Source organism: Camelus ferus, chromosome 26 (genome assembly GCF_009834535.1).
Source record: "Camelus ferus isolate YT-003-E chromosome 26, BCGSAC_Cfer_1.0, whole genome shotgun sequence".
Classification (NCBI taxonomy): Eukaryota; Metazoa; Chordata; class Mammalia; order Artiodactyla; family Camelidae; genus Camelus; species Camelus ferus.
The window spans coordinates 14,074,157-14,099,302 of NC_045721.1; the positions used below are offsets into that span (position 1 = coordinate 14,074,157).

General features: G+C 34.3%; 1 protein-coding gene across 2 annotated transcripts in view; it reads left to right on the forward strand.

Moving 5' to 3' along the window:
- MICU3 (mitochondrial calcium uptake family member 3) overlaps positions 1-23,708 on the forward strand; it is an 81,670-nt gene extending 57,962 nt beyond the window's left edge. For both annotated transcript variants that reach the window (XM_032468658.1, XM_032468659.1), the window contains 7 exons: positions 3,053-3,148; positions 9,237-9,337; positions 9,831-10,002; positions 15,919-16,027; positions 18,067-18,224; positions 19,312-19,380; positions 21,343-23,708. In XM_032468658.1, the coding sequence (XP_032324549.1) occupies positions 3,053-3,148; positions 9,237-9,337; positions 9,831-10,002; positions 15,919-16,027; positions 18,067-18,224; positions 19,312-19,380 (705 nt within the window). In that variant the 3' untranslated portion in view covers positions 21,343-23,708. The remainder of the gene's footprint in view (positions 1-3,052; positions 3,149-9,236; positions 9,338-9,830; positions 10,003-15,918; positions 16,028-18,066; positions 18,225-19,311; positions 19,381-21,342) is intronic.
- Positions 23,709-25,146: the final 1,438 nt, after the last annotated feature.

Sequence of the window (25,146 nt, forward strand, 5' to 3'; positions counted from 1 at the left end):
TGGCACCTCTGTGTCCTCACAAGGTGGAAGGGTACCAGGGTGCTCTCTTGGGCCTCTTTTATTAGGACACTAATGCCATCCCTGAAGGCTCTGCCCTCATGACCTAATCACCTCCTGAAGGCCCCACCTCCTCCTAAAACTATCACCTTGGGGATTAGGAGTCCAGTACATGAATTTTTCAGGCTATAGCTGCTTCCTTCCTTCCATCCTTCCTTCTTTCCTCCCTTCCTTCCTTCCTTCCTTCCTTCCTTCCTTCCTTCCTGTCATAAATGTCATGGAATGACTTGAATAGGATCATGCTTTGGCTCAGCCAGAAAGGCATATGGAATTCTTGACCAAAACCATAAAGCTTAAGGAGTTGTACTAATAACAGACTCTAATTGTAGGCAAAAAATATATCAGACTTACAGGGCACAGTACATTCAGGACATCAGTTTGCCTGTGCCATCCCTTTTTAAAGTTCTGCAAGAAGTCTTTGCAAATTTTCCTACTTTTTATACATCGTGATATCTGTCCCATAACCATTATAATGCTCAGTTGTATTTGGGCATTTTCCCCTATTAGTCTTTCCTGTAACCTGTGTGCATATATCCTGCTTTTGTGTTTGCTTTGCATTTCTTGCTATTAAAATCTATTCTAGTTTTTATGGCTACTTTAAGTTTGTTTTTAAGATCCTATGACATTTTTCTGATATTAAAGTTTTCTACTGGTTTTTCATGTTTTGAAAATTTATTCTTAATTTCATCATTTAAGTCATTAATTAAAAAAGTAAATACTGCCTTCTTCACAGGCACAAATATAGGAATCTATGACTGTGCCAGGAAAAATCACTGATACGTTAGCTCTTTTTCCCTGTCAGTTGTTTATCATATATTTACTTAATGCAAGGCATGACAGCAGTTGCTGTGAGAATATTGTCCCTTCTATCAGAAACTTTATAATTTAAAAGACTGCATCAGATAATACGAAAACAAATATAGCCAGTTACAATAAGTGACTTAAATATTCTAGCATAATTCAATATTTGAAGCTAAATGATCCATGGGAAATCTTTCTGCAGGAGGGTACTATTAAGCTGTAGATCTAAATAAGATTTTATTTTAAAAAGTTGTGTACTACCCTGGTAGATTAAACACAAATTCTTAAAATATTTTAAAATACACGAGAGCAAAAAGAAAATAAAAAATGTCCTAATCTCACCATTCAGAGATAATCAGTTTATTTGACTATTCAAGTTGATCCTTGAACAACGTGAATTTGAACTTTGAGGGTCCACAGATGTGGAATGTATTCACTAAATATACTATGTACCACACAGTCCAGGCTTGGTTGAATGTGTAACCATGGATATAGAGGGCTGACCATAAAGTTATACGAGAACTTTCAACTATGCTGGTGTCAGAGCCTTTAACCCCCATGTCATTCAAGGGTCAACTCTATTTACTTCTTTTCCATGCTCAGAACATGTATTTTTACTATAGAGAGCCATGCCAATATAGTTCATCAAACTAATTTTATCCTTTCATATATTGTAAATATTTTTAATGCCATCAAAGTTTGTGTGTGTGAGAGTGTGTGTGTGTGGTGTGTAATGATGTGCAGTGTTTGGAAATAGGGGAGAGGCCTCGCTTCACAAAGTGACTCATTCCTGTTACTTTCCTAATAACAGTGTAATGAGCCTTCCTTATTTTCTAGTTTGGTAGGTTTAACAATCCCTTTCTTAATCGTATACTAACTTTCTAAGTTACAATTTAAAAATATTTCCACATTCAAAATATTTAGACAACTTTGCAGGGTATTTAATCGAGTTACCACTTATTGAGATTCTACTACCTCTATATAAAAGAAGATGAACTGTGTTCTACACTCAGCTAATTTTTCTTATTTTCTTATTTAGCTTTATAACTGCTTGGTTAAAGCTTATCTAATTACTAAATGAGATGATAAGTAGCTTCTTTGTCATATTGCTGCATTGACACTTATTGTAATTAATATGTCTATGTCACAGAAGTGATTCCTGCTACCTAATAACTTTTTATTCAGATTTTATTAAAATGTGAGAAGTAAGGCAGTGTTTTCTAGATCATAATATTTAAACATAGATCTTTGAAATAATTCCCAGATGCTTATACTTTTACTAGTGGCACGTGACTTTTGAAAATTAACACACACACAAAAATAGAAATTCTCTCATCATCAGCCATTCACTCCTAAGTACCTCAAGCAGCATTTTCTTCTCACAATAACCCAAAGAAGACCAAGCCTAAGAACCTATGAAATCTTCCCTGATAAGTCCTGACAGAAACCGTGTTTATTTCTGTTTGAAGAAACCCAAGTTAAGCTTGCAGTTCTACATTTTCATATGAAAATTAGACTATACTTCTTAATCTTGATACGGCCTTCACACCAGCCAATACTGAGATCGAAGCCAGTGTTCTGTCCTTGTAATAGGCCAGAAAGTACCTTATCTATTTACAATAGATACACTCAGCAAATCTCTGATTAGCTTTGAGTGGTTTACCTTAAACTTGCATATTGCTTTTTGACAAGTTCTGAATTAATTTAAATTTAGTTTCTCTAAAGTATGGATATGTCACTTTGATTCTTTGATGCACTAATAGAATATATGTTAGCCAACAATCATTCACTTTTAAATTAAGCTTAATTTTTACAGGTTACTGCAAAATTACCCTAAAAATCTTCTCCAGATGAATTTACTTCACATAAGGTGTGAATAAAATTTTTATTTCACGCTTTCTTAGAAGTTATGTATGTTTCAGTAGAGGGGCATCGGGGGAGGGGTGAAGAGTGTGATTCTTTTTGACAAAGCCACATTGTACTTAGAAATAGTGGGTATATACCATTTCACCTTTGAAAATGCCCTGGGTTTACCAGCAGTGTAATATAATACTGTTGTGAGCAGCAGAAAACAAAAAAGGTAAGCTAATGTGTTTTCTTTTCAAGGTTGGTTAGAAGAGATTTAAAGAGTATAAATTATCATTCTTTGTGACTATTCTTTAGATTTCAGTTGTGCTTCTTAAAACTTCTACAGGTACTTAAATCAGATGTTGAGGAACTTGTCTCCAGAAGCTATTGGGACACACTGAGACGTAACACAAGCCAAGCACTCTTTTCAGACCTCGCAGAGGTATAATTAAACTTCAACCAGGTCCTGGTACTTTTTGCCATTTTGTTCATCTAGTCCTCGTTTCATTTTAGAGTCACAATGATGAAACCAAAAATATATTTTCTGTTTTCCCTTTTCTCCAGTAAAGCAACAGTTCCTGTATATAAATGGTATGTTTGAATGTGTCAGATCTGCTGGCAGGGGCTACAAGGTTACCTGTAACAGTCTATATTAAATTCACTTGTTTGTTGTGGGAAACATGACTTTCCAACTTAATTAAAAGGACACACTGTTATTTTTCACTTAAGGATCACTTTCAGGAAATTTGAAAATGATGTTTATAGTTTCACTGAGTCTTTTAACCTTACAATTTGCAATGTTACATGAAATGCTGAAACTTCTAACTTGGTAAAAGATTGCTGAAGCTTTAGAGTTACAATAGATTTAAAGAATCCAAATCCCTAATTGTAATAGTGATGGCTTACAGTCAGTCAAGGAAGGGAGGAATATTTTAGCTTGACATTGTTTAGGATTGCCAGTGCATGGAAAATTAAAAGCAGACTGACCATTATATCATTCATTATTGGTTTTGAATTCCATAGAGACCCTTACCTTTTTTGCTGTACTCAGGTGGACTGCTCCCACCACCCCACCTTCATTATGCCTCTGTTAATAGGGATTTGTCATTTTTAAAAGATGTGCTGTGTCTTGTAAATTAAATACTGTGCTATGTTTCCTGTTGAGAATATTAGAGATGGCTGTTAGTCTTACCACAAAGGACTTTTCCGTCAATACTAAGAGATGTATTTTTCATTATCTTTTTTCTCTTTAAAGTTGGCTCATTCCTTTTTCTAAAGTTTGACTTTTAAAAATTACACTTGGGGAGTGAATATAGCTCAGTGGTAGAGCACATGCTTAGCATGCATGAGGTCCTTGGTTCAATCCCCAGTACCTCCATCAAAATTAATTTAATTTAGCTTAAAAGTAAAAATACAAATTACACTTCAGAATAGCTAGAGAAGTAAACTGGAATCAGGTGTGACTTCTGTTATCCCACATGCAGTGTTACTCAATGGACACCTCTAGACCAGGGCAAACACTTGGAAATGTCAATTTTATCACTTGTGCTCAGTTTTAAAATCCTAAAACAAAGAAGGCATATTGCCCTACTCTGTCTGCAATATGTAAATATGATATAATTATGACCAGTAATTGACCTTTAAAAACTATCTTTTCAATTTTAACTATTTTCAGGTGTGAAGTAGTAATAGCTATTTTATTTGCATATATTTTAGAAGGCCTTAATTCTGCAAGCATTTACGCAGGCACATAGTAGTCAGGGCCTAAAAGCAAGAGCAACTGGGGACACTAGTCATCAGTCCCTACAAGCCAACTGTGCCCAGCTTCAGATTGGCTCTGCCCACACTAGACTGTCCACCTCTCAGCCTCCAACCTATCTTTAATCTCACTTAACGCTGCTGGAAATTCTCACAATTAGACACAATCTGCTTATTAGATGTTGAATTTAATTTAATCTTGGGAGGTTTAATATCAGAAGGCCAGTCAGCTCTTATATGCACTCAAAGATTGCAAGATTGTGTAAGCTCTCCTGAAGATGTTCATCGCTGTCTTAGATGTGTGCTAGAGCTGGTTTATGGCTTCCCAGGGCTAATTGTGCACATCTCTTCTGTGACATCCTGTTGGTACTTTCAAAGCAGCGATGACAGGAGTATTAATACCATAGAAATTGCAAACACTAAAAGTCAGGCTTTTTTTCCCCATTGAGAGCCAATTTACTAGCATACCATTGGCTGTAATCAATCCACACTATTATCATAAGCTGCTAAATTAATGAACTGACTCAAACATCACGAAAATTTGATGGAGAGGAGAAAAGGAAGAAATAAAACCAAAATTTATATTGTGTTTCTAAGTAAAATAATTATTGGGGGATTATCTCTGCTACTACCCTCCCACATTGGAGAGGCTAATTGAGAATTAGCTGTAGTTAAGTTAGAACTCATTATAATTCCTTATAGGTTACTATTGACGCCAGTGTAACACTGAATTGTTTATAGCATTTCAGGATTCAAGTTAGTTAAAAAAGAAAGCTTAGACATCTATTTGTATTTCTTTGTTACATATTTAAAATAAAACTATTGAGATAAAGCAGTTCTCTTTGCATAATGTAGGTAAATTTGAGATTAGCCTTTCATATCATTATTCCATAGCTGTTTCTAACCATAGATTTCTTCAGTTATAGTAAAAGCATGTTACAGTGAAAATTTGAATATGCCACAGCTGATACCACTTTCTAACCAAAATAATAGATAATAAATTCATAGTACAATATAAGCCCCCATCATGCAACTATTGAGTAACAGTCTGTGGGTACCCAAATTATAGAAACTGTTTTGAACTTAATAAGTGAAATTTAAAAGTTTTATTTGCTTTAGCCTTTACTAATCCTTAATAAGTTTCAATAGATGATTCAAAACCTTCACTAACAAATCAAGAGTTTGAAGATTTCCTCCAGCTCTTGGATAGAGCTTGATAAGATTATTATCACATAGTAATCAATAAAAATATGTTGAAAGAATTTCTTAAAACTCTTTAATAAACTTTTCATTTTATGCAAGTTTAATGTTTATTTCATTTTTGATGAAGTCATTTAAAGTAATTTTTAATCAAAACAAAATTAGATAATGTCCTTTCATGTAAATGGCCAATGGGTTCTTTTGTGGCTTTTTCTTGCTTTGTTATGAAAACACCTGAATTCGTTTTGTTTTAACAATAAGCACAAGAATCTAAGGGATAAAGTCTCTATTTTTGTCTCAACTCGCCTGTGATTTAAGTTATATAACACTGATAGGCTACCAGGGACACTGGTATGGTTTTCAGTGACTCCCAGCAGTACTCTGTTTCACTGAATGGAGGGAAAAGTTTTCACCATTTCCATTTTCCGATTTTTCTCTTTACTGTCAAACTGTTCCTTATGCCTCTATGGGTCTGGATTATCTGGATAAGTGCAACCTAAGTCTAATAAGATTTTGATGATGAAAGACTGTAAATGAAGATTTGCTCTGCTCAGTGGGCATGAGAAAAACTCACTGAATGAGGTCATTATTTAAAACCTGTGTAAAACAAAGCCATCTCATTTCAGTGCATTATGTCTCGAGGTAAAGAACTAGAGCCCTAGAGAAAAACATTCCATAATTACGTTACCTGAGTTCACTAAATTTTGGTGTTCCTGTAACCTCTCAGTTAAAGGCTTTTTTTTTCAAGATCTCTATACAATATATGTGTAGTTTCAATAACGAAAAAGAAATGAGTATACCATGTAAAAATTTTTTTTGCATTAAGCTGCAACATTGTTACCTTTTCTACCTTGTCTAGTCCTTTTTCAACTTCCTGGAATATACTGATTTGACAGAAATAAATGATAATAGCTAACATTTATTGAGCATTGACAATACACTGGTTATAGTACTGACTTAACATGTGTTTTCTCATCCTCACAACAATCCTTTAGGGTAAGGACTGTTGTTATTCCTGAGGATTATAGTATCATCAGTGAGATTAACTTCCGAAGGTCGCTTAACTATTGAGGAAAAAAGTCAGGATTCAAAGCCAGAAGTCTGACTCTTGAGTTCCTCATCCTGTTTGCTCACCACACTACTGCTTATTCATGAAGCAATAACTTTTTCTGAAACTGCATCCCCCCTCCTCTTAGCCACGTGGCGCCTCTTCCACATTCCATTCCTCTGGCTTCCAGATGGAGACCCCTGTTCTGCATGCTGACTTCTTATTGGCTAGAGCCTCCACTCTTAGGCTCCATTTAGGTGTCCTTCCTCCCCCTACTCAATTATGCTGTTCCTTGGATAGTAAACTGATTAGACTTGATTATACACAATCACAAAATTAACATGTAATCTGTAATTAACATGAGATATCTTCCTCCCCCCACCCCCCCAAACACAGAGGTCTTAATGCTTTTGTCCAAAGCATCTGAGATTACCAATAAAAACATTTATATATTTCATTTACACTCATATTCTAATTTTATCTTCAAAATGGTTATTATCAATAGGGTTTTTCCCATTTTACAGATAAGCTGAAGATCAAAAAAAGTCAGTGAACTCTGGTCTTCTGAGTTTAAATCCTGTCCTCATTCCATCACATCAGTCTGCCTTCTCAATCGGAAGCTACTGGTGAAAATGGCAGTGCCTTTTGAGCACTGCTCAGAAACTACCCTAGTCTACTGTCACATATGGGGCCGTGAAAGCCTGGCACCACGAATAGTCTGCAGCATCCATAATAAACTTGTTGAAGAAGGTGTATTTGAAAGATAGCACGTGACACCTGGCATCTTGGCTGTTATTTTTTCTCAAGTGGTCAGATCAAATCACTATCAGATCTTCAAAGAAGTTGGTTGTATCATAGGGAACTTCTCAGTGATTCCAGCTCCTGAGAATACTTGGAACTCGTCAGCAAACTGAAATGAGAAGTAGTAGACATAGCCAAAACCAATTACCAGGAGGTTACATGCTAGAGACTATTTAGGAAAATCAAAGTAAAATTACAAGTATAGACCACATGGATGATTACTAAAGAATTTAAATAATTTGAGATAATTTAAAGTAAAAGATGTCCTGCATGTTTTTAAGGGTCTTAAGGCGAGCTATGAGTAATCAATGTAGCAGAGAGATCCCTTTAGAAAGATTCTTGGACTAAAAGAGGGCATGTTGGAAGGGAGAAGGCCAATCAGAAGATGTAATCTTTACAACTCTACTCTAGTCATCAGAAGGGAAGAATCAGATTTGGTCTAGGGAGAAGGAAAATAAAGACCCAACAAATGTGAAGGATAAAATAGCTACCTTCATGAAAGATTGGGAAGGGGGCCATGAGGAATCAAAGGGTTACCAGATTTAGTGTGTGGAAGATGGTAAGATGAGGTTTTCTGTCAGGGAACTTAGAAGACGACTGATCCTTTGTAAAGAAGTATATATTTTCTATTTCTCAGTGTTTCCTATGGAGCGGTATCAGGATTCTGGTCAAGAAGTAGTATGTTTCAAATATGTAGCTTTAGCTGGACATTTGCAGCTAGTTTTTACATGTAGAAATGGTAGTAATTATTTCACTTCTTATTTTTCTTACATATCCCAGGATAACACATGGGAGAGTTATAATCACTTGAATTTTATGATTTTTTATAACTGAGTTTATAAGATAGGTATGAGTTAATGGCCAAGTGAAGAAGGAAGGAAAGAAACAGGAGGAAGGGAAATAGAAGGGGAAGGAGGGAAGGAAAAGAAGAGAAAACCTGTAAAACTACATCAAAGTAAAAGAAGTAAAGAAGATTTTCATAGGCCATTTAGCTCCCTAAGGATGATGATTCAGCTATTTTAAGAATATAATTGTTGGAACTTGTTTATCAAGTTGAGTGGGGAAGGGAAAATTCTCTGGAATTAATTTCGTATCCATTTAAAAAATAATGTTAAGAGTCTTCTTTGAAAAAAAGAATTATAGATGATGTAAATTCCAAGGTAATATTACTATCGTTTCTCTTTCAAAATACACTATGTTCTATTCAAATTATCATAAATATGTATACAATAGGAAAGGATCACAGTTCAAGGAAGCTATTTCGTGAAGCTTGGGACTGCTCCTTTGCCAGCCCTGTATGTTCAATGCAGCTGAGGAATTTACCTCTTTCGAACATCCTAAATGAGTGGGTTTTTCAGGCTGATTAGGAAAATCCACACTAAATTATTTAAATGAAAATAAAATATTTCATGATTACTAAAGGATTTCAACTCTTTTAGATAATTTAAAATATAGATACCTATATGCATAATTTGAGGTTGAAAACCTCTTAATATAATCATAGATTTAAAATTTTTGAAGATAAAGATCAATTTTATCCATACTTCTATTTTCTGTTTTTGAACTTCATTTTAACTGTAATGGCATTTTAAAATACAGTCTTATGCTTTTCCTTCTAAAGTTAATAATTCTAATGTTAATATATTTATGTTCCTTGGGGGATATTGGGTATCCCTATTCTGTTTTATTTCAGCTAACTTTTAAATTGTGATTTTTTTTTAAGCGTGCTGATGACATTACAAGCTTAGTCACAGATACTACACTTCTTGTACACTTTTTTGGAAAGAAAGGAAAAGCTGAGCTCAACTTTGAAGATTTTTATAGGTGAGCTTAATTTTTATATTTGTATTAAAATGTTAACATAACACCAGAAAGGTCTGTAGGAATCATTTAGTGCAGTGATACTCACCTCTTTGCTGCTTTCATCTTAACTAAAGATACTCTCTGTAACAAATACCTACTTCCATCAGTACCTGTATACCAGTGGTTCTATCGATAAATATAACAGGAAATCACTGAATAATTTTTTAAAAAGTCTGGATATCTGGATTTATTATTTCCTATATTTTCAGAAGAAAGAATGTTACCAATTCCTTAGTCTCAATAAGCCGCAATAATAATAATAGTAAGCAGTTATATAGTGCTTACTGTAGTGAACACTAGGCACAACATATTAACTTCTTTAAGTCTCATCACTACCCTGCAGGGTATTTTTGTTATGCCCTATTTTACAGATGAGGAAGCCAAAGTCCTGAAGGGCTAAGTACCACCTATTACCATCACTGTTTATCTTAATGTTTCTCTCTTTTCGTCATAGATTCATGGATAACCTCCAAACAGAAGTTCTAGAAATAGAATTCCTTTCCTACTCTAATGGGATGAATACTATCAGTGAAGAAGATTTTGCTCATATTCTTTTACGATATACAAATGTGGAAAATACATCAGTATTTTTGGAAAATGTGCGTTACAGTATACCTGAAGAAAAGGTAAAAATCCCCATGTTTGTTATTATCTTGTAATTATATAGGTCTATAAAATATATTGTCTTTTTGTTAATTCTTCTGCTCCTCTATGGATTAATAGATACTTTGTATATATTTCATCCTTTTTCTCTCTGCCTTCAGTGCTCTGGCTAAATTTTTACATTGATTAATTTAAAATTCTGGGTATTTTTCTTACATATGCTGAAAACCCTTCAGGTTATTAGCAATTGTTTTATGCAAATTATGAATACCATTTTTAAGAGAATTCTGGTGAGCTATATGCTTTGACTATTATATAAACATCACCTCATATAAAACAGTTTTACTGACATCACATCAGTCACGCTTTATTCATTTCTAGAATACCCTTAGTAAAAGGTCCTTAGAAGATGGCTATTGATGAGTGAATGATCTTATCAGCAGCTGAAGTGAGGTTTTTCAAAGAGTTTGGATGGCATGAATGGTTAAGAACCGGGGACAACTGATTGTCTATTTGTTTAGTAGCAAATGTTTTGTCAGCAATTCTGAGTGGCTGCATTATCTAGTGGTATTTGAATGCATCATTGCAACCCAATAGAACTGGTGTTACAAGTACCCCTTCAAGCATGGGATGTTTTGGATATATTGACTTCTATTTGTGTTTATAGAAGGATCAAGATAATCTATCCAAGAAAAACTTGCAAATGGTTTGACTTTGTTTAAAATGGTTACACTCTGACTGTGCTAACAATTCTGTAGGTCCCCTAAGCAGTGAGGAAAAAAGGACTTGATGCATTTGAACATTAGCTTATATAATGTCTTAGGGATCTTTTATCTGTTTTACATTGTTGAGCTGAATTTTTTCCAGTTCATACACACTTCCCTAAAAATAAATATTGGAAATTGTACTGTTTTGTCAAGCTGCTAGTGTTAGCTGTTATTCAGAGCCTTGAGGAATCTTTTTTTTTTCACCCAGTGGAAACTTATAAAAAATCCTGTAATTCAAAAAGTTTCAATTCTAGGGTAAGGAGTGTAGGGAATTCTTTGTACTATTTTTGCAACTTTTTTACATCTGAAAGTATTTCAAAATAAAAAATTTTCTTTTCAGTTAAATTCAGCTTCTGTTTATTTTGTTTGCTTGTTTTTGTTTTTGTTTTCATTATCTCATCAGTCCTTGCCACCTCCACCCAAGTCACCATTCTCTCTTGCCTGGATTATTGCGATTGCCTCCTAAATCATCTCTCTGCCTCCAACTTTGCCTCCATGTGATCTGTTCTCCATTTAGCATTTAAGGAAATGCTTTCTATAATGATTCAGATCTCATCATAGTAACCTCCCATGTTTCTCCTTACCGTGGGCCCCAGGGCCTACACAGGCTGCTCCCTCGTTACCTCTGACCTCACTTCCTCCCATTCTCCCCCTTCCTCGCGCTGCCACAACCACACTAGCTACTGTACAGTTTCTCAAACCAGCTAACCTGCTGACTCAGGGCTTTTGTACGTGTTCCCTTCTCTGCCCAGAATGCTTTTCTCTTAGATACACACATGGATCGCTACGTTATTTCCCAATGACGCCTAACCTTCCAACCTATTATATAAAGAATCGCCTATTATATAAGTAATACATAGCCTATTATAAAAGTGATAACACAGTAGATGAATTATAACTCTCTCCCTTGACATTCTTTATTCCTTCTTCCCTTAATCTGTTTTTATTTCCATAGCCTTATCGCCTTCTAACATACTGTATAATTTACTTATTTTCTTTTTTTTATTGTTTATCTGGATAAACAGTAGAATTTACTTAATTAAGTGTTGTCTGTCTCCCCTACCTAGAAATATAAGCTCCAGGAAGGCTGGTATTTTTATCTGTTTTATTCACTCATATCTTGACAGTACTTAGAACTCCTGTCAAATGAATTGAGAGTATTTAAAGATGTAGAACTTAAAGCTTTTCTGGTTTTGTGAATTTTGCCTACATATATATCCACTCACTGTGAAATGGCTGATATGCCAGGTTATTTATTATAGTGTTGTTTATAATAGCAAAAGATTGGAAGCTACCTAAATGTCTTTCAATAAGTTACTGGTTAAATAAATTATGTAACTATAGCATGGAAAAAGGTGCAGCTGGAAAAAGACTAAGAAAATTCTTTATGTACTAATACAGAATGAGCTCTAAGATATAGTAAATGAAAAAGAGCACAGTTTAGAACAGTGTGTATAGTAAACCACCATTTTTTAAAAAGATAGCCTGGGCTAATTCTGGAAGGACCCACAGAGCTAGAAACATTGGTTCCTCCAAGGAAAGGAGCTACATGGCTAGGGGACAAGGGTAGGTGAGAGGGAGATTTTGGGTCGTATACTCTCTTGTGCCTTTTGAATTTTGAACAGGTGAATATATTGCCATATAAAATAAATCACTTTAAAATGTTTTAAATACCATGGGACCAGGAGAACTTATCTAGGAGAGAATGTAAACAGAGACTGTAAAAGGGAAGGGAAGAAGGCTTCTCACAAAAGCCACATAATGTAAATATTAACAAGCACTCTACTCCCGTTTTCCATGATATCCTCCTGGTCTTCTAATAATTATTTCAGACTTATGTACCTCGAGCAAAGATAACAGTTGCACACACTGGAGCACTCTCATGGCTATGGGCAGAGCACAGTATCAGCCAGGACAACCAGTGTAATTATGGTAGCAGTTTGATATCCACAGCATTTTCTGATTTGTCTTTTTATTGAATTATGTCTATTAACTATCTCGGTTTTTGCCTAGTTATGCCTTGCCACAGTTCAGTCCAAGTGCACCTATGTATGCATGTTCGTATCCTGAGTGACATATTTCAATAAGTGTATGTAATTTTTTATTCTTGTAAAGTATGCATAACATAAAATTTTCCACTTTAACCATCTTAAAGAATAAAATTCAGTGGCATTGAGCACATTCACAGTGTTGTGCAATCATCATTACTACTTGTTCCAGAAATTTTTCATATCTCAAACAGAAACCCCATACTTACTAATCACTCCCCAGTCGTCCTCCTCTCAGCCCCTGGCAACCACTAATCTGCTCTCTGTCTCTATGGGTTTGTCTCTTCTGGACATTTCACATAAGTAGAATCATACAATATATGACCTTTTGTGTCTGGCTTCTTAAACATAGCATACCTTTTTCAAGGCTTATCCACGTTGTAGCAAATATCAGCACTTTCTTTTTATTGCCAAATAATACTCTGTTATGTAGATAGTACCACATTTTGTCTTTTTGTCAGTTAGTGGGCATTTTAGTTATTTCCAATTTTGGCTATTCCAATAATACTGTTAAGAACTTTTGTATACAGTGCTTTATGTGGACATATGTTTTCAATTCCAGAGAATTAGGTATATACCTCCGAGTAAACAGCTGGGTCACATGGCAATCTTAATGTTTAACATCTTGAGGAATTGCCTAACTGTTCTCCAAAGTAGTTACAGCATTTTACAGTACCATTAATGATATATGGCTGAGTAGGATTCCGTTGTATAAATATACCACAACTAATGTATCCAGTCAGCTGTCGATGGACATTTAGGTTGCTTTCATATCTTGGCTATTGTAAATAGTGCTGTTGTGAACATTGGGGTGCATGTATCTTTCTGAATTAGAGTTCCCTCTGGATATATACGCAGAAGTGGGATTGCTGGATCATATGGTAAGTCTATTTTTAGTTTTTTGAGGAATCTCCATACTGTTTTCCATAATGGCTGCACCAAACTGCATTCCCACCAGCAGTGTAAGAAGGTTCCCTTTTCTCCACAGCCTCTCCAGAATTTACCATTCATGGACTTTTGATTGATGGCCATTCTGACTGGTGTGAGGTGATACCTCGTTGTAGTTTTGCTTTGCATTTCTCTGATAATTAGTGATATTGAGCATTTTTTTCATGTACCTATTGGCCATTTGTATGTCTTCATTGGAGAACTGCTTGTTTAGGTCTTCTGCCCATTTTTGGATTGGGTTGTTTGTTTTCTGTTATTAAGTTATATATTCTGGAAGTTAAGCCTTTGTCAGTCACATCATTTGCAAATATTTTCTCCCACTGCATAGATTGTCATTTTGTTTTGCTTATGGTTTAGTGTGTATATATTTTTGATGTGATAGATTTTCAGTTATCATCATGATTTTATTTTTGTTAAAATGTAAGCTTCTTTTCACTTCATTTCTAACAATTAGGACATACTCTATTCAAGTCCCAGTGGTTCATTACAGAAGTGATTCTGGGAGTAAGAATGTGGAGGGAGAAGAAATGACCATACTCCTCTTTCTCTGCAGCTCCCCCGACTGTCCTTCCCTTGCTGCTGTTAAGAATGGATTGCTTTAAATAATCTCCATCAAAATGATATGCCCTGCTTATCAATTTACAATTTCATATTTCTAAACACAAAGAGTATAATATACACAAAAGAATTACTGTGTTGTTTTGAATTTGACTTGTCTTTGCAAACATAAGAACTCTATTTTGAAAAATCTCAAGGTTCAGATGGAGAACATTATATTCTATCATTCTTTGATTTGCTTTTAATTTTAACCTCCCTAAAAGTATTGACATTTTTGTTTACACTTTGCTTAAAAATATCCCATCCTCTTGTTTTTCACTTTTACCATCATTAACCTGTCACCTTGACACAGAGACTGTTGCTGGGGCAACTGATTACAGCACAAACTGATACAGAACCAGAGCAGTGGCCGGTTTCCCTGGTAACAAGCTCTTCACATCAAGACAAACCCCTTCTGGCTCAGTCTCCCTAACTGAGGCAAATAGTTCTCTCTGGAAAAACATGGCAATTGGGATCAGATCACAAACCAGAATCCAGAGCTGGAGTGGCCATAAATGAATATAAAGAAAGAGAAAGAGAAAAACTGAAAAGACAGGATTCTCCTGAAAGCAAAGAGGGTTTGTAATTGAAGTGGAACCAATAGTATCAAAATTTGACATTATTATTTCAGTAACAAATTGATCATAAATATTATTTTGATAATAAATCACTTACTCAGTGGTTGGCTTATATGAAAGTAGACGCTCTGGTTCTTTGCCCAGCTTTCCAGTGCTGCCTCATTAGTTTCCCTTCCCCTGAGACCCCAGTATTAAGGTCAGAATTTGTCAAGCCCAAACTCATGGCCCTCTGTTCTTTTCTATTTACTTTGTCTCTCAGTTTTGTTCATTTTGCCAAGGAGAACGTGTTCATTAAATGCAGCTCTTCATATCCAAATTTGTATTATCAGAGATATATTGTGCTTATTCAGTAATTGACGTAATAGCAGTGGTGACCATTTCAGTTTATGTAAATGACATTTCCAGAGTCCTTTCCATGCTCCTGCCCAGAGGCCTGAGCTGGGCCCCCCAGAGCTGAGTGCAGAGTCATTGTGCTTCCTCCTGCTGTTCTGGCAGCCTTCCATGGCAGGAACAAGTGAAAATACACTCCCACTGGCTTATTCGACATTCCAATTTTGCATTGTCATTATAAAGACATTAGTGACCTAATGCAGAAATACATTTAGGGAATACATGTATGGGAGAAACTGATTTTAGGGTCCCCCCCCTACAATGATCATACTTACTTTTAGGGTTTAAAAAATTCAGGCCTGAAATCAGGGTTTTCAAAATTGAAACTTTTTAACTTATTTTTATTGTAGCATGTTTTGAACTTTATGCTGCTATGATAGTGTTTTAAAAATATTTTCACCTAACATTGTTCATCGTAACATTACCCAGTGGAAATAAATCTGAGTGAATTTTACATTCCATTTGGAAAAGGTTTACAGAATGTGCCCTGGAAATATTTACTTACAAGATATATTGCTGATGCTTGATCTATTTATTTCTAGTAAGTGTAGATACTTATTTTAATAAATTCGGCAATGCTAAATATATTTACATGTATTCTCCCAATATAGGGTATTACCTTTGATGAATTTAGGTCATTTTTCCAGTTTTTGAACAACCTAGAAGACTTTGCAATAGCACTGAATATGTATAATTTTGCAAGTCGTTCTATAGGACAAGGTAAGTAATAAACTTTTAAAAATTAAAAGCAAAAAATAATCCTACACTGTTTCTAGGGACTTTGACAACAAATTAACTAGATATATAATATTAGTCATCAATTTGCCTGCAAGTTTGGTGTATACTTCCAGAGCAAATTTTTTTTCCCTAAGCAAAATTTAAGGAAATATATTACATTTTTGTATTAAATTTATTATTGCCCTTCCCTTCATATTATGGAGAAAGGCTAATGACTAACAGTTCAAAGAGGAAGACACCTCATGGCTGCTTGGTGACACTGAGGGATACATGTCTACCTATAGAAGAGCCAGCTGGTTGTGCCTCAGACAGCATCACAGGATAATATTTATAGTGTTTACCCACACTGCCTGCTGGCTCAGAAACCTGAATTTTGTCAACAGAGCCACCTCTTGGCTCTGGACTTAAACATTAAGCGAGTTTTAAGAATGATGTATAAAAATGACTGTCAATTTTGCCTTATTTACCAAAAAACACAACTGCCACTGAATTCAGAATGCTGTTGTCCTCAGGACCAGCTCATTCTTTCCCTGGAGGTAGACTCACAAATCAAGTCCCCTCTCCGGGATTCAGTGCCTATGACCACTTTCCCTTCCCCCCTGGCCATATCCTTTTAAAATGTCCTTACCATAGGAGAACTTTTCTGTTTGTATCTTTAAGTTGATTTCCCGTGTCTGCCATAATCTAACAAGTGCTAATCCCCCAGCTTCATCTCAGAGCACAGTCTTGTCATTTTCTTACCAAGTTCTGGGGAGAAGGCAGACTGCTGCCCCTAAGTGCTCATGATGTTTCTCTTCTCCCCAAAACACAGGTAGCGAATCCCTTATATGGCTTCATTGACTTACTCACTGAGTAACAGAAACCTGAAAGTTTTTCATATCCCACCCTTTGACTGGTCTAGGTGTTCAAATAAGGCATCTTCTTATCTCAACACATTTTAGTGTTTGGGTTAAAACCCAAACCTTTGGGAGCCCTGCCTTAACAGACCAATTTTTACTGCCATGGTAAACCTACTTGTCAACCTTAAAAAGAAAAAAAAGTCAGTATCTGCTTACCTGGTTCAGAATGGGAAGTTGCTCTTTTACTTTGTGGAACTGGGAAATGAAAAAAATCACTCTTGTAGGTGCTAGGAATATATGTCTCTCTCTCTTTTTTTTTTCTCTCTCTGTTGCTACTTCTTGCACCTTAATTCAGGTTATTGCCTCTTACAAAGCACTACTGCTGTAGCCACCTCAGTGATATTCCTGCCATTACCCACCTTCCTGTCCAGTGTTTCCTGAACAACCCACAGAATTCTCTTTCTAAAACAGACTAACCTTGACACACCTGCTATGGAAAATGCTTCAGTTTCCCAGTTGCCTGTTGAAGAATGTACAGATTCCTCGCCTCCCAGTCCCCACGCAGAGCTCCCCAGCTCCTGCGTGTCCAGATGGCTCATTTTCTGAACATGCCTCATAGTCCTGTCCTCCTCCTGCCTTTGTTCATGCCTGTCATCTCATCTGCTATTTCCTCTCCTCTCTACAAGCGGAAACTATCTGTCCTTCAGGGCTCGGCTCAAATACAAAACTGCAGCCTTTCCTAATCACTGTCCCTCCCCTGCTCCGCACTGCAGCAGAAGTGGCATTTCTGCAGTCTCACAGCACTTTGTTGCTGCTTTTTGTGTGGTCCTGTGTAATGATTAGTTGGGCAGGTGTCTCATCTCCCACCTGAACTGTAAGTTTCTTGAGAACTTACTCACTTTAAGAACTCAGAAGTGTCTGTCGCTGATGGTAGGTGTTCATTAATCATCTACTGAAGATGAATGTGTTACAGCCTACCGTACAGCTACTGCTTGGCCCTCTCAATTAAAACCACAAAAATTTTTGTTCCCTAAGAGACAGCATGACTACTGAAAAGTGATATGTTACATAAGATCATGACCCATGTTTAGGAAAAAACTTCTTTTATAACTTGGCTAGTAATTAACACATCTTATAAGAATAATGTTAATGGTTTGCCCCTTTTCTATATCATTTACCTAGATGAATTTAAGCGTGCTGTCTATGTAGCCACTGGCCTCAAACTTTCACCACATTTAGTGAACACAGTCTTCAAGATTTTTGACGTTGACAAAGATGATCAATTAAGTTATAAAGAATTTATTGGAATTATGAAAGACAGACTCCACAGAGGATTCCGGGTAAACCTATAAATTTCAAGCCTATTGATATCCTTTTTAAAAACTGAAAGAAAAATGTCCATCTAAGTTTCAGAAATAACTTTCATAAATTTTTTAAGGATATAAACATGCAGTATTATATTTGAAAAGAAAAAAACTAAGGTCCTACCTACTTTCAAAAACAATTTGAGGTGATAAAAGATAATACTTTTTAAGATGCAAAAATCAGTTTTAATTTCAATAACTTATTTTCATATTCAGTTAATGTCTTCTCAGTTTGTTGGGAGAAATGTTGCCAAATATCTTGTTTACTTCAGTCTATACACTGGCTATTCAGACTTGTTAGTATACAAAGAAATATCACTGTTTCTCATTTTATATGATGCAGATTTCCACTAGGCAACATGAGGTTCTTAAGTCACTGCATATTCAGTGCTTTTTATATGGAAAATGAGGTAAAAAAGAAAAATGGTTTCTTCTGTCTGTTGAATTATTTTTTTCCTGTTAACACCTTATATGCAAAGTAATTACAAGAAATTCAATGATTTTCTTCCTCAGAAATGTGTTTTAAAGAATGAAATGTAGCATGAATCATTAAATGTTTACAAATTTAATGCATTTGGATATACCGCAACTGGAAAAGAAAAACAAATTTTCTATTAAGATTAACAGCTAGAGTATTCAGTCTTACCTCTTTGGTAAGAGAACCCCTAAAGATTATACATTTAAAAAGAAAAAAAATTATTTGTACAAGAAATCAAGATTCATCTTAGACAATTTTTTTTTTTAAGATTTTTAATGGATTTTTAAAATCCAACATGTCTTGATAAAGATACTGTGTACTTAACTGCCACCTAGTGGTTACTTGTTAACATTTGCAGTGATGGCACAAATACCTAAAAGGGCAAATCTTGAAAATCATTTCTTTTTCCTCAAATATTTTAGAGCAGCAAGATCAAATTAAAATATAAACTAGCTATAAGTCTCTGGCACTGTATTTCTCTCTTAGGTGTTATATATTTTTATTTTTGATTTATTTATTTATTGCATCTCTGTGACCCTGTAACATTTTATTTACATTTGCATACTTTTAATCCTCGTTTCACAGGGTTATAAAACGGTTCAGAAGTATCCCACTTTTAAATCCTGTCTGAAGAAGGAACTTCATAGCAGATAAGTATGTTTAGGGTCATAAATTATTTTTCTATTATGACATTTAGGAAATGGCTGAAAGAAATAGAATTATAATTTATTTTTAATTTTTAGCTCACTAACGCAGATTTAAGAATTAGTCTTTTAATGAATTTATTTTAGACAAGTAATTCAGTTAAAGAATAATCATTATAAGAAAGCATTCAGTTGCCAGTATTAAGTTGTGATCTAAAATTGAACTGGATTAAATAGTCATCTGACTAGAATTTTCATAGAGTGTCCTGACTGAAAAATTTTCTGTTTAACCTGCAGTTCTGTACCTGAGCAGATACAATATAATGAATCCAGATTGGGTTTTTATAATCTAGGCTCGTTAGCATCTACAGAATATTTATCACTATTTTTTAGGATCATGATTCCAAACATCTGCTACAATAATAGAAACTAATTTTTTAGTTATTTTGGGTGCCTGGCACTATACTAGGTGTTCTTCTATATGTAGTGTCTCATTTAATCCTTACAGGTAGATATCCCATTTAACAGCAGAGAAAATAGAGGCTTAGTGAGTCATTTGCCCAAGATAACTTCCTAGTAAGTTGCAAACCAGGATTTGAGCCTCCTTTTGTGTGATGCAAAACCATCTTAGTTATTATTTACTACACTATCACCATAGAATGAAATAGTTGAGGAAGATACAAGTGATCGGTTCAGTTTGTATCAAACCAAAGAAATATCTCAAACTTGTTGCTGATCTGCAAATAAGGGATTTGTTTCCTCTTTTTTCTTTTAAAAGTCAGTTGCATCCATAAAATTTTGGTCAATTGTGTGTTCTGATTAGATCTTTGCAGTGAAGATTTTTTTCATTTATATGTGCTTACAAATATGTATTTCTTGCTGTTTTCCTCAAGCTTAACACCTTTATATTTGTCTATAGCAGCATTACTAAAATCATTCCATAAGATATCAATGCATGTTATTTAAAAGCAAAAAAAAGCTGCTTAGAAGTAAGTATGAGAAATAATCATAATAAACATGTTTCATAAGTTCCTTTCCCCTTAGAACCTATCAGATCTTAATATGCCACTACTGATTTGACTCTCTAAAAGAAAACCAGGGTATTTGGTACTTTGCAAAGTAGCTTTGAAGCCTAATGTTTTGTGGAGCCCATTTAGGGAAATGCTGGCCTAAAATGTTTAGTTGTAAGTAGGCTTAGTTATTTATCTAAGGTGGTAACTGTTGTGATTGGGCTAACAAAGAAGTCAGGTCTTCCTAATCTCTATTTTGAGGAACTTTATATTGCCCTGTAAGAAGTTAAACATTTAAGAAAACAGTAGGACTGTCCCATTTATATGTCCATATCGGTAGTGTTCCCACCAACTTGTGATACTGTCACACTGATGCTATTGATTCTATGTAGTAGGACACAGAACCATAGATAACAAATGACTACATAGATTCTAGAGCTATATAAGAGTGAGAATTAGACAAGTAACTAAACAAAACACTGAACTTTTTTTTTTCATAGCAGAGTGAAAGTAGATTTATCCAAGGAGATACACACTCCATAGGCAGAGTGCAGGCCATCTCAGAAGGCAAGAGAGGCCGCGAGGTGTGGGGGTGTTTAATTTTTTTTTTAACTGAAGTACAGTCACTGTTTAATTTAAAGTATATAGATAGAGTGCCGGCCATCTCAAAAGACGAGAGAGAGAGGTGGCCAAAACACTGAACCTTTAAATTAAAGTCTTAAGTCTTAAGTGATTGAGTCTTTGATTCTATGTTTTCTGTTGGGTGTTTTGTTTTGTTTTGGTTTGTTTTTTTCTCCATAGCATACTTTACATGTGTTTTACTTGCCTTTTCTGTTGGGTGTTTTTATTATGGGTCTTACTGTTTCCTGTTATCATAATAATTGGTTAATGCCATCACCTCTGAATTTCATCCTAAATAAATACTACTTTTATGTATTACATATGTGTATTTTTTTAATTAGGCACTTCTAAAGCAAAGTTTAAAGGATTATTATCTACTTGAAAATGCAAGAAGCAAAAATTTCAGAGAGCAGAAGCAGGTCTGAGATCAGAACTTGCAGAAATGAAGGAAAAGGTGAAACACTAATTGTAATTTTTTCTGGAACTGAATTATTGAACATAAGACCGATAAGCTGCATCTTCTTACTAACTGTAAATGTTAAGTGTTATCATGTTGAGCTTTTGCCTTGATTTACTGAACTCTATGCACTTTTTCATTCCCTTCAGAAGTATATAGATTCTTCCAGCGACTATATAAGAATGTATTTAAAATTTTTTTAATTTATTAGAAAGTTGTCTCATTTCAAAATAATGTATCATTTCTGGAATATAGATCACTTAAAAATGAACAGCAACATATTTCCTTTGGTTTTGGACTGTGAACTTACTTTTAGAAAATGAATATTCCTTGAGATTTATCTTAGGGCCCTTAGAATTGTTAATAAATCTCCATCATTTACCAGGTCTTTAATTACATTGAAATAATTTTGAAACACAAATAGAAATTGAACTACTATACAATATGATGGTTTATATTGTACTTTTAACTTTTAAAAGTCCTTAATTAATACATATTGTTGAATCACGTAAAGTTCTTTTTTAAATTTTTGTTTATTTACCAAAGTCAATAGAATGTCTAGTATTCTTTTATGTATACAGTAAAGAAATTTAAAATGTAGATTTCTTTTCCTCAAAAAAGTCATACATTGAAGGTAGAAATAGTGGCAGTTTTTGTAGCAGTGGTCACTGTTATTGTCATTATTGTTTTAAACATGATGCAGCTCCTGATGGCAGATGGTATATGTTAATAACACTAGTAAAAATAATACCTTAGGCTCTGTAACTTATTGCATATTTTTAGTACATGTTGTAGTGTCAGAATGAGAACCATAAAAGACTAATATAAAATGGTTTAGAAGACTGATGTATATATCAGGTAGAAGTTAATATTTTGTTTCTTGCAAAAGGACCACATGCAAAAGTAATGCATAACAACCAGTAATAATGAATAATTTAAATCTAATTCATTATTTCAAAATAGTATATCTTAAAAGAGAAAAGAAAAACTTTCTATTGAAAAACAACAAAATTAGATTTTTACATGGAGGAAACAATCTGATAGTATTTAATGGAAATCTGTTCAATTAGAAAAGTATAGTTTATAAAAGGATACTATACAAAAATAGAACAATGAATTTAAATTAATGTATTTATTATATGTGGGAGATAAGTTTATTTATCTTCTTTTCTAAGATGTATTAAATATAAATTGCACCTTCCAACACCTTGCTTTTGCATATGAAAAGAGGAAATACTGACTTTGTTTTTATAAGTTATTAAATGTAAAATTGGTAGTTCTGCATCAGCCTATTTATAAAGTAATGTTATTTCCAAGAAAATGTTGTTAGCATTGACAATGTATTTGTTAGACTTTTTACATTCTTTATCTGATATTATTTATTACATTGATATAGAAATATATATTCATTAATTTGAGGATTTCATACAGTATAATTTACTTTCACCTGCTTTGAAGGTTGATTTAATTGATTGACTAAATGAAAATATCTACCCTCTCATTTAACATCCCCCAGCTCTATTTTACCTTATACTGAATGCTCTCAATATTATGTGCTACCTAAAATAATTGAAAAAAAATGCCACTTACTTTTATTTTTGACTATAAGCTAGATTATTTTGCATACATGGAAAAATTGCTATCTAGAACAGTCCTATAAATACAGATTAAAAACTGAATATGCTCATTGGGATTCTTTATAATTCTGTCATTCTCCCAAGGAATACTACATACGCAATCTTTATTGCTTATCACAGTGAATGGATATTCATCATTCATCATTATAAGACTGCAGCATAATATTAAAATCTAAATAAATAAAATATTCTGATCAATTAAAACGGAGTAGAGTAGTAAATTATAGTGATTCTTCATATATTACCACTCTTGAACTTTATCACCTATAAAATGAGAGGTAAAAATATGTCACTGGATTGTTGTTTACATCAATTTAAAAACTTTAAATGCTCTGAAAATAGTAACGTACTAAATTACATGTATGCTCTTCTCAGTATTTCCTTCTACAGACTATTCTTTGGAAAGATTGAAGCTACACATAAAATTTTAGTATCATACTCTTTACAGAAGACTATATGATAAAAGGTTTGTGGTAATTATCAGAATCATTTCATATTAAGAATTTCATTTAACTTAAGTTCCAGTTTATTGTTCTTATGAAATGTAATTGTAAAGTGGCCTGTCTTACATTCTTATGTTATCTTAAAATAAATATATCTGCTCTTGAATCAAGAAATTTAGTACTTTGCTTTTATGTATATCGTGGACTAATGTCTTTCTGGAAAATGTCACCTACAAACTTTAGAAATCTTTGTTGATTACCAAACCTTCATTGATCTTATGCCCCCTGCTATAGCAATACATTGCCAAGAAATTAATCTCATCAACACTTTTGTAAGTAAACAAATCACAGAGCCATAAAGCCTCTCAAAGTGTGTAATAGGAATTCATACATTATAGAATTATAGCCATTGGCACTGGAAGACTTTCAGAAAGTTTACATGTGAATGGAGTATCAATTTTTGCTTTCCAGAACCGACTGTTTCAATGGCTTAAAATTATTAAACCAACACTACAGCTGCCCTTGGTTTACTAATGTTGATATTTTGTAGGCATCATCTTACTAAGACAACTCCTAGAAATTTACCGGTTTTCAAAATACACTGCAGTAGTCCTCCCTTATCCATGGCTTCATTTTCTGTGGTTTCCGTTACCTGTGGTCAACCTGGGTCTGAAAATATTAAATGGAAAATTCCAGAAATAAGTAATTCATTAGTTTTAAATTGCATGCCATTTGGAGTAGCATGATGACATCCCACTCTGTCCTACCTGGGCTGTGAATCCTCCCTTCATCCCCTCTATCAGATCAACTGTCATGGTATCATGGTGCTTGTGTCCAGCGATCCTTATTTTACTTATAACGGCCCCAAGTGCAAGAGTAGTCATACTGCTCATTTGGATATGTTAAAGAGGACTTGCTTGCTTTAAGTGAAAATGTGAAACTCAATAAGGAAAAGAAAAGTCGTATGCTGAGGTTGCTAAGATCTACAGTAAGAATGAATCTTCTATCCCCGAAGCTGTGAAGAAGGAAAAAGAAACTCACGCTGGTTTTTTACTGTCGCACCTCAAACTGCAAAAGTTTCAGCAACAATGTGGTAAGTGCTTAGTTAAGACGGGGAGGCATTTAATTTGTACACTAAGGTATTTTGAGAAAGACCACATTCACATAACTATTATTACAGTATATTGTTATAATTGCTCTATTTTATTATTAGTCACTATACCTAATTTGTAAATGAATCTGCATCATAGGTATGTATGTATAGAAGAAAACATAGTATTTACAGGGTTCGGTACTTTGCATGGTTTCAAGCCCCTCCTGTGGGTCTTGGAGTGATGTATCTCCCACAGATGAGGGGATCTGCTATCATCATCCTCCTTTTTATAGACATACAATAAATTAACATTTTTACATAGTGCTTTTACTTCCAAAGGATGTTAAAATATGAACTATAAATACTCAATAAGTATAAAGCTAAAATTATGAGTAGTAAGAAAGCATTGTGGTTTTTTTTCTTTTAATTGGCAGCATTTGACTTTCTTAGTAGTTCATAAAATAATGGTGTGTCTTGCAGTCAATCACATCTTAAATTCTGTGAAATACTGTGTG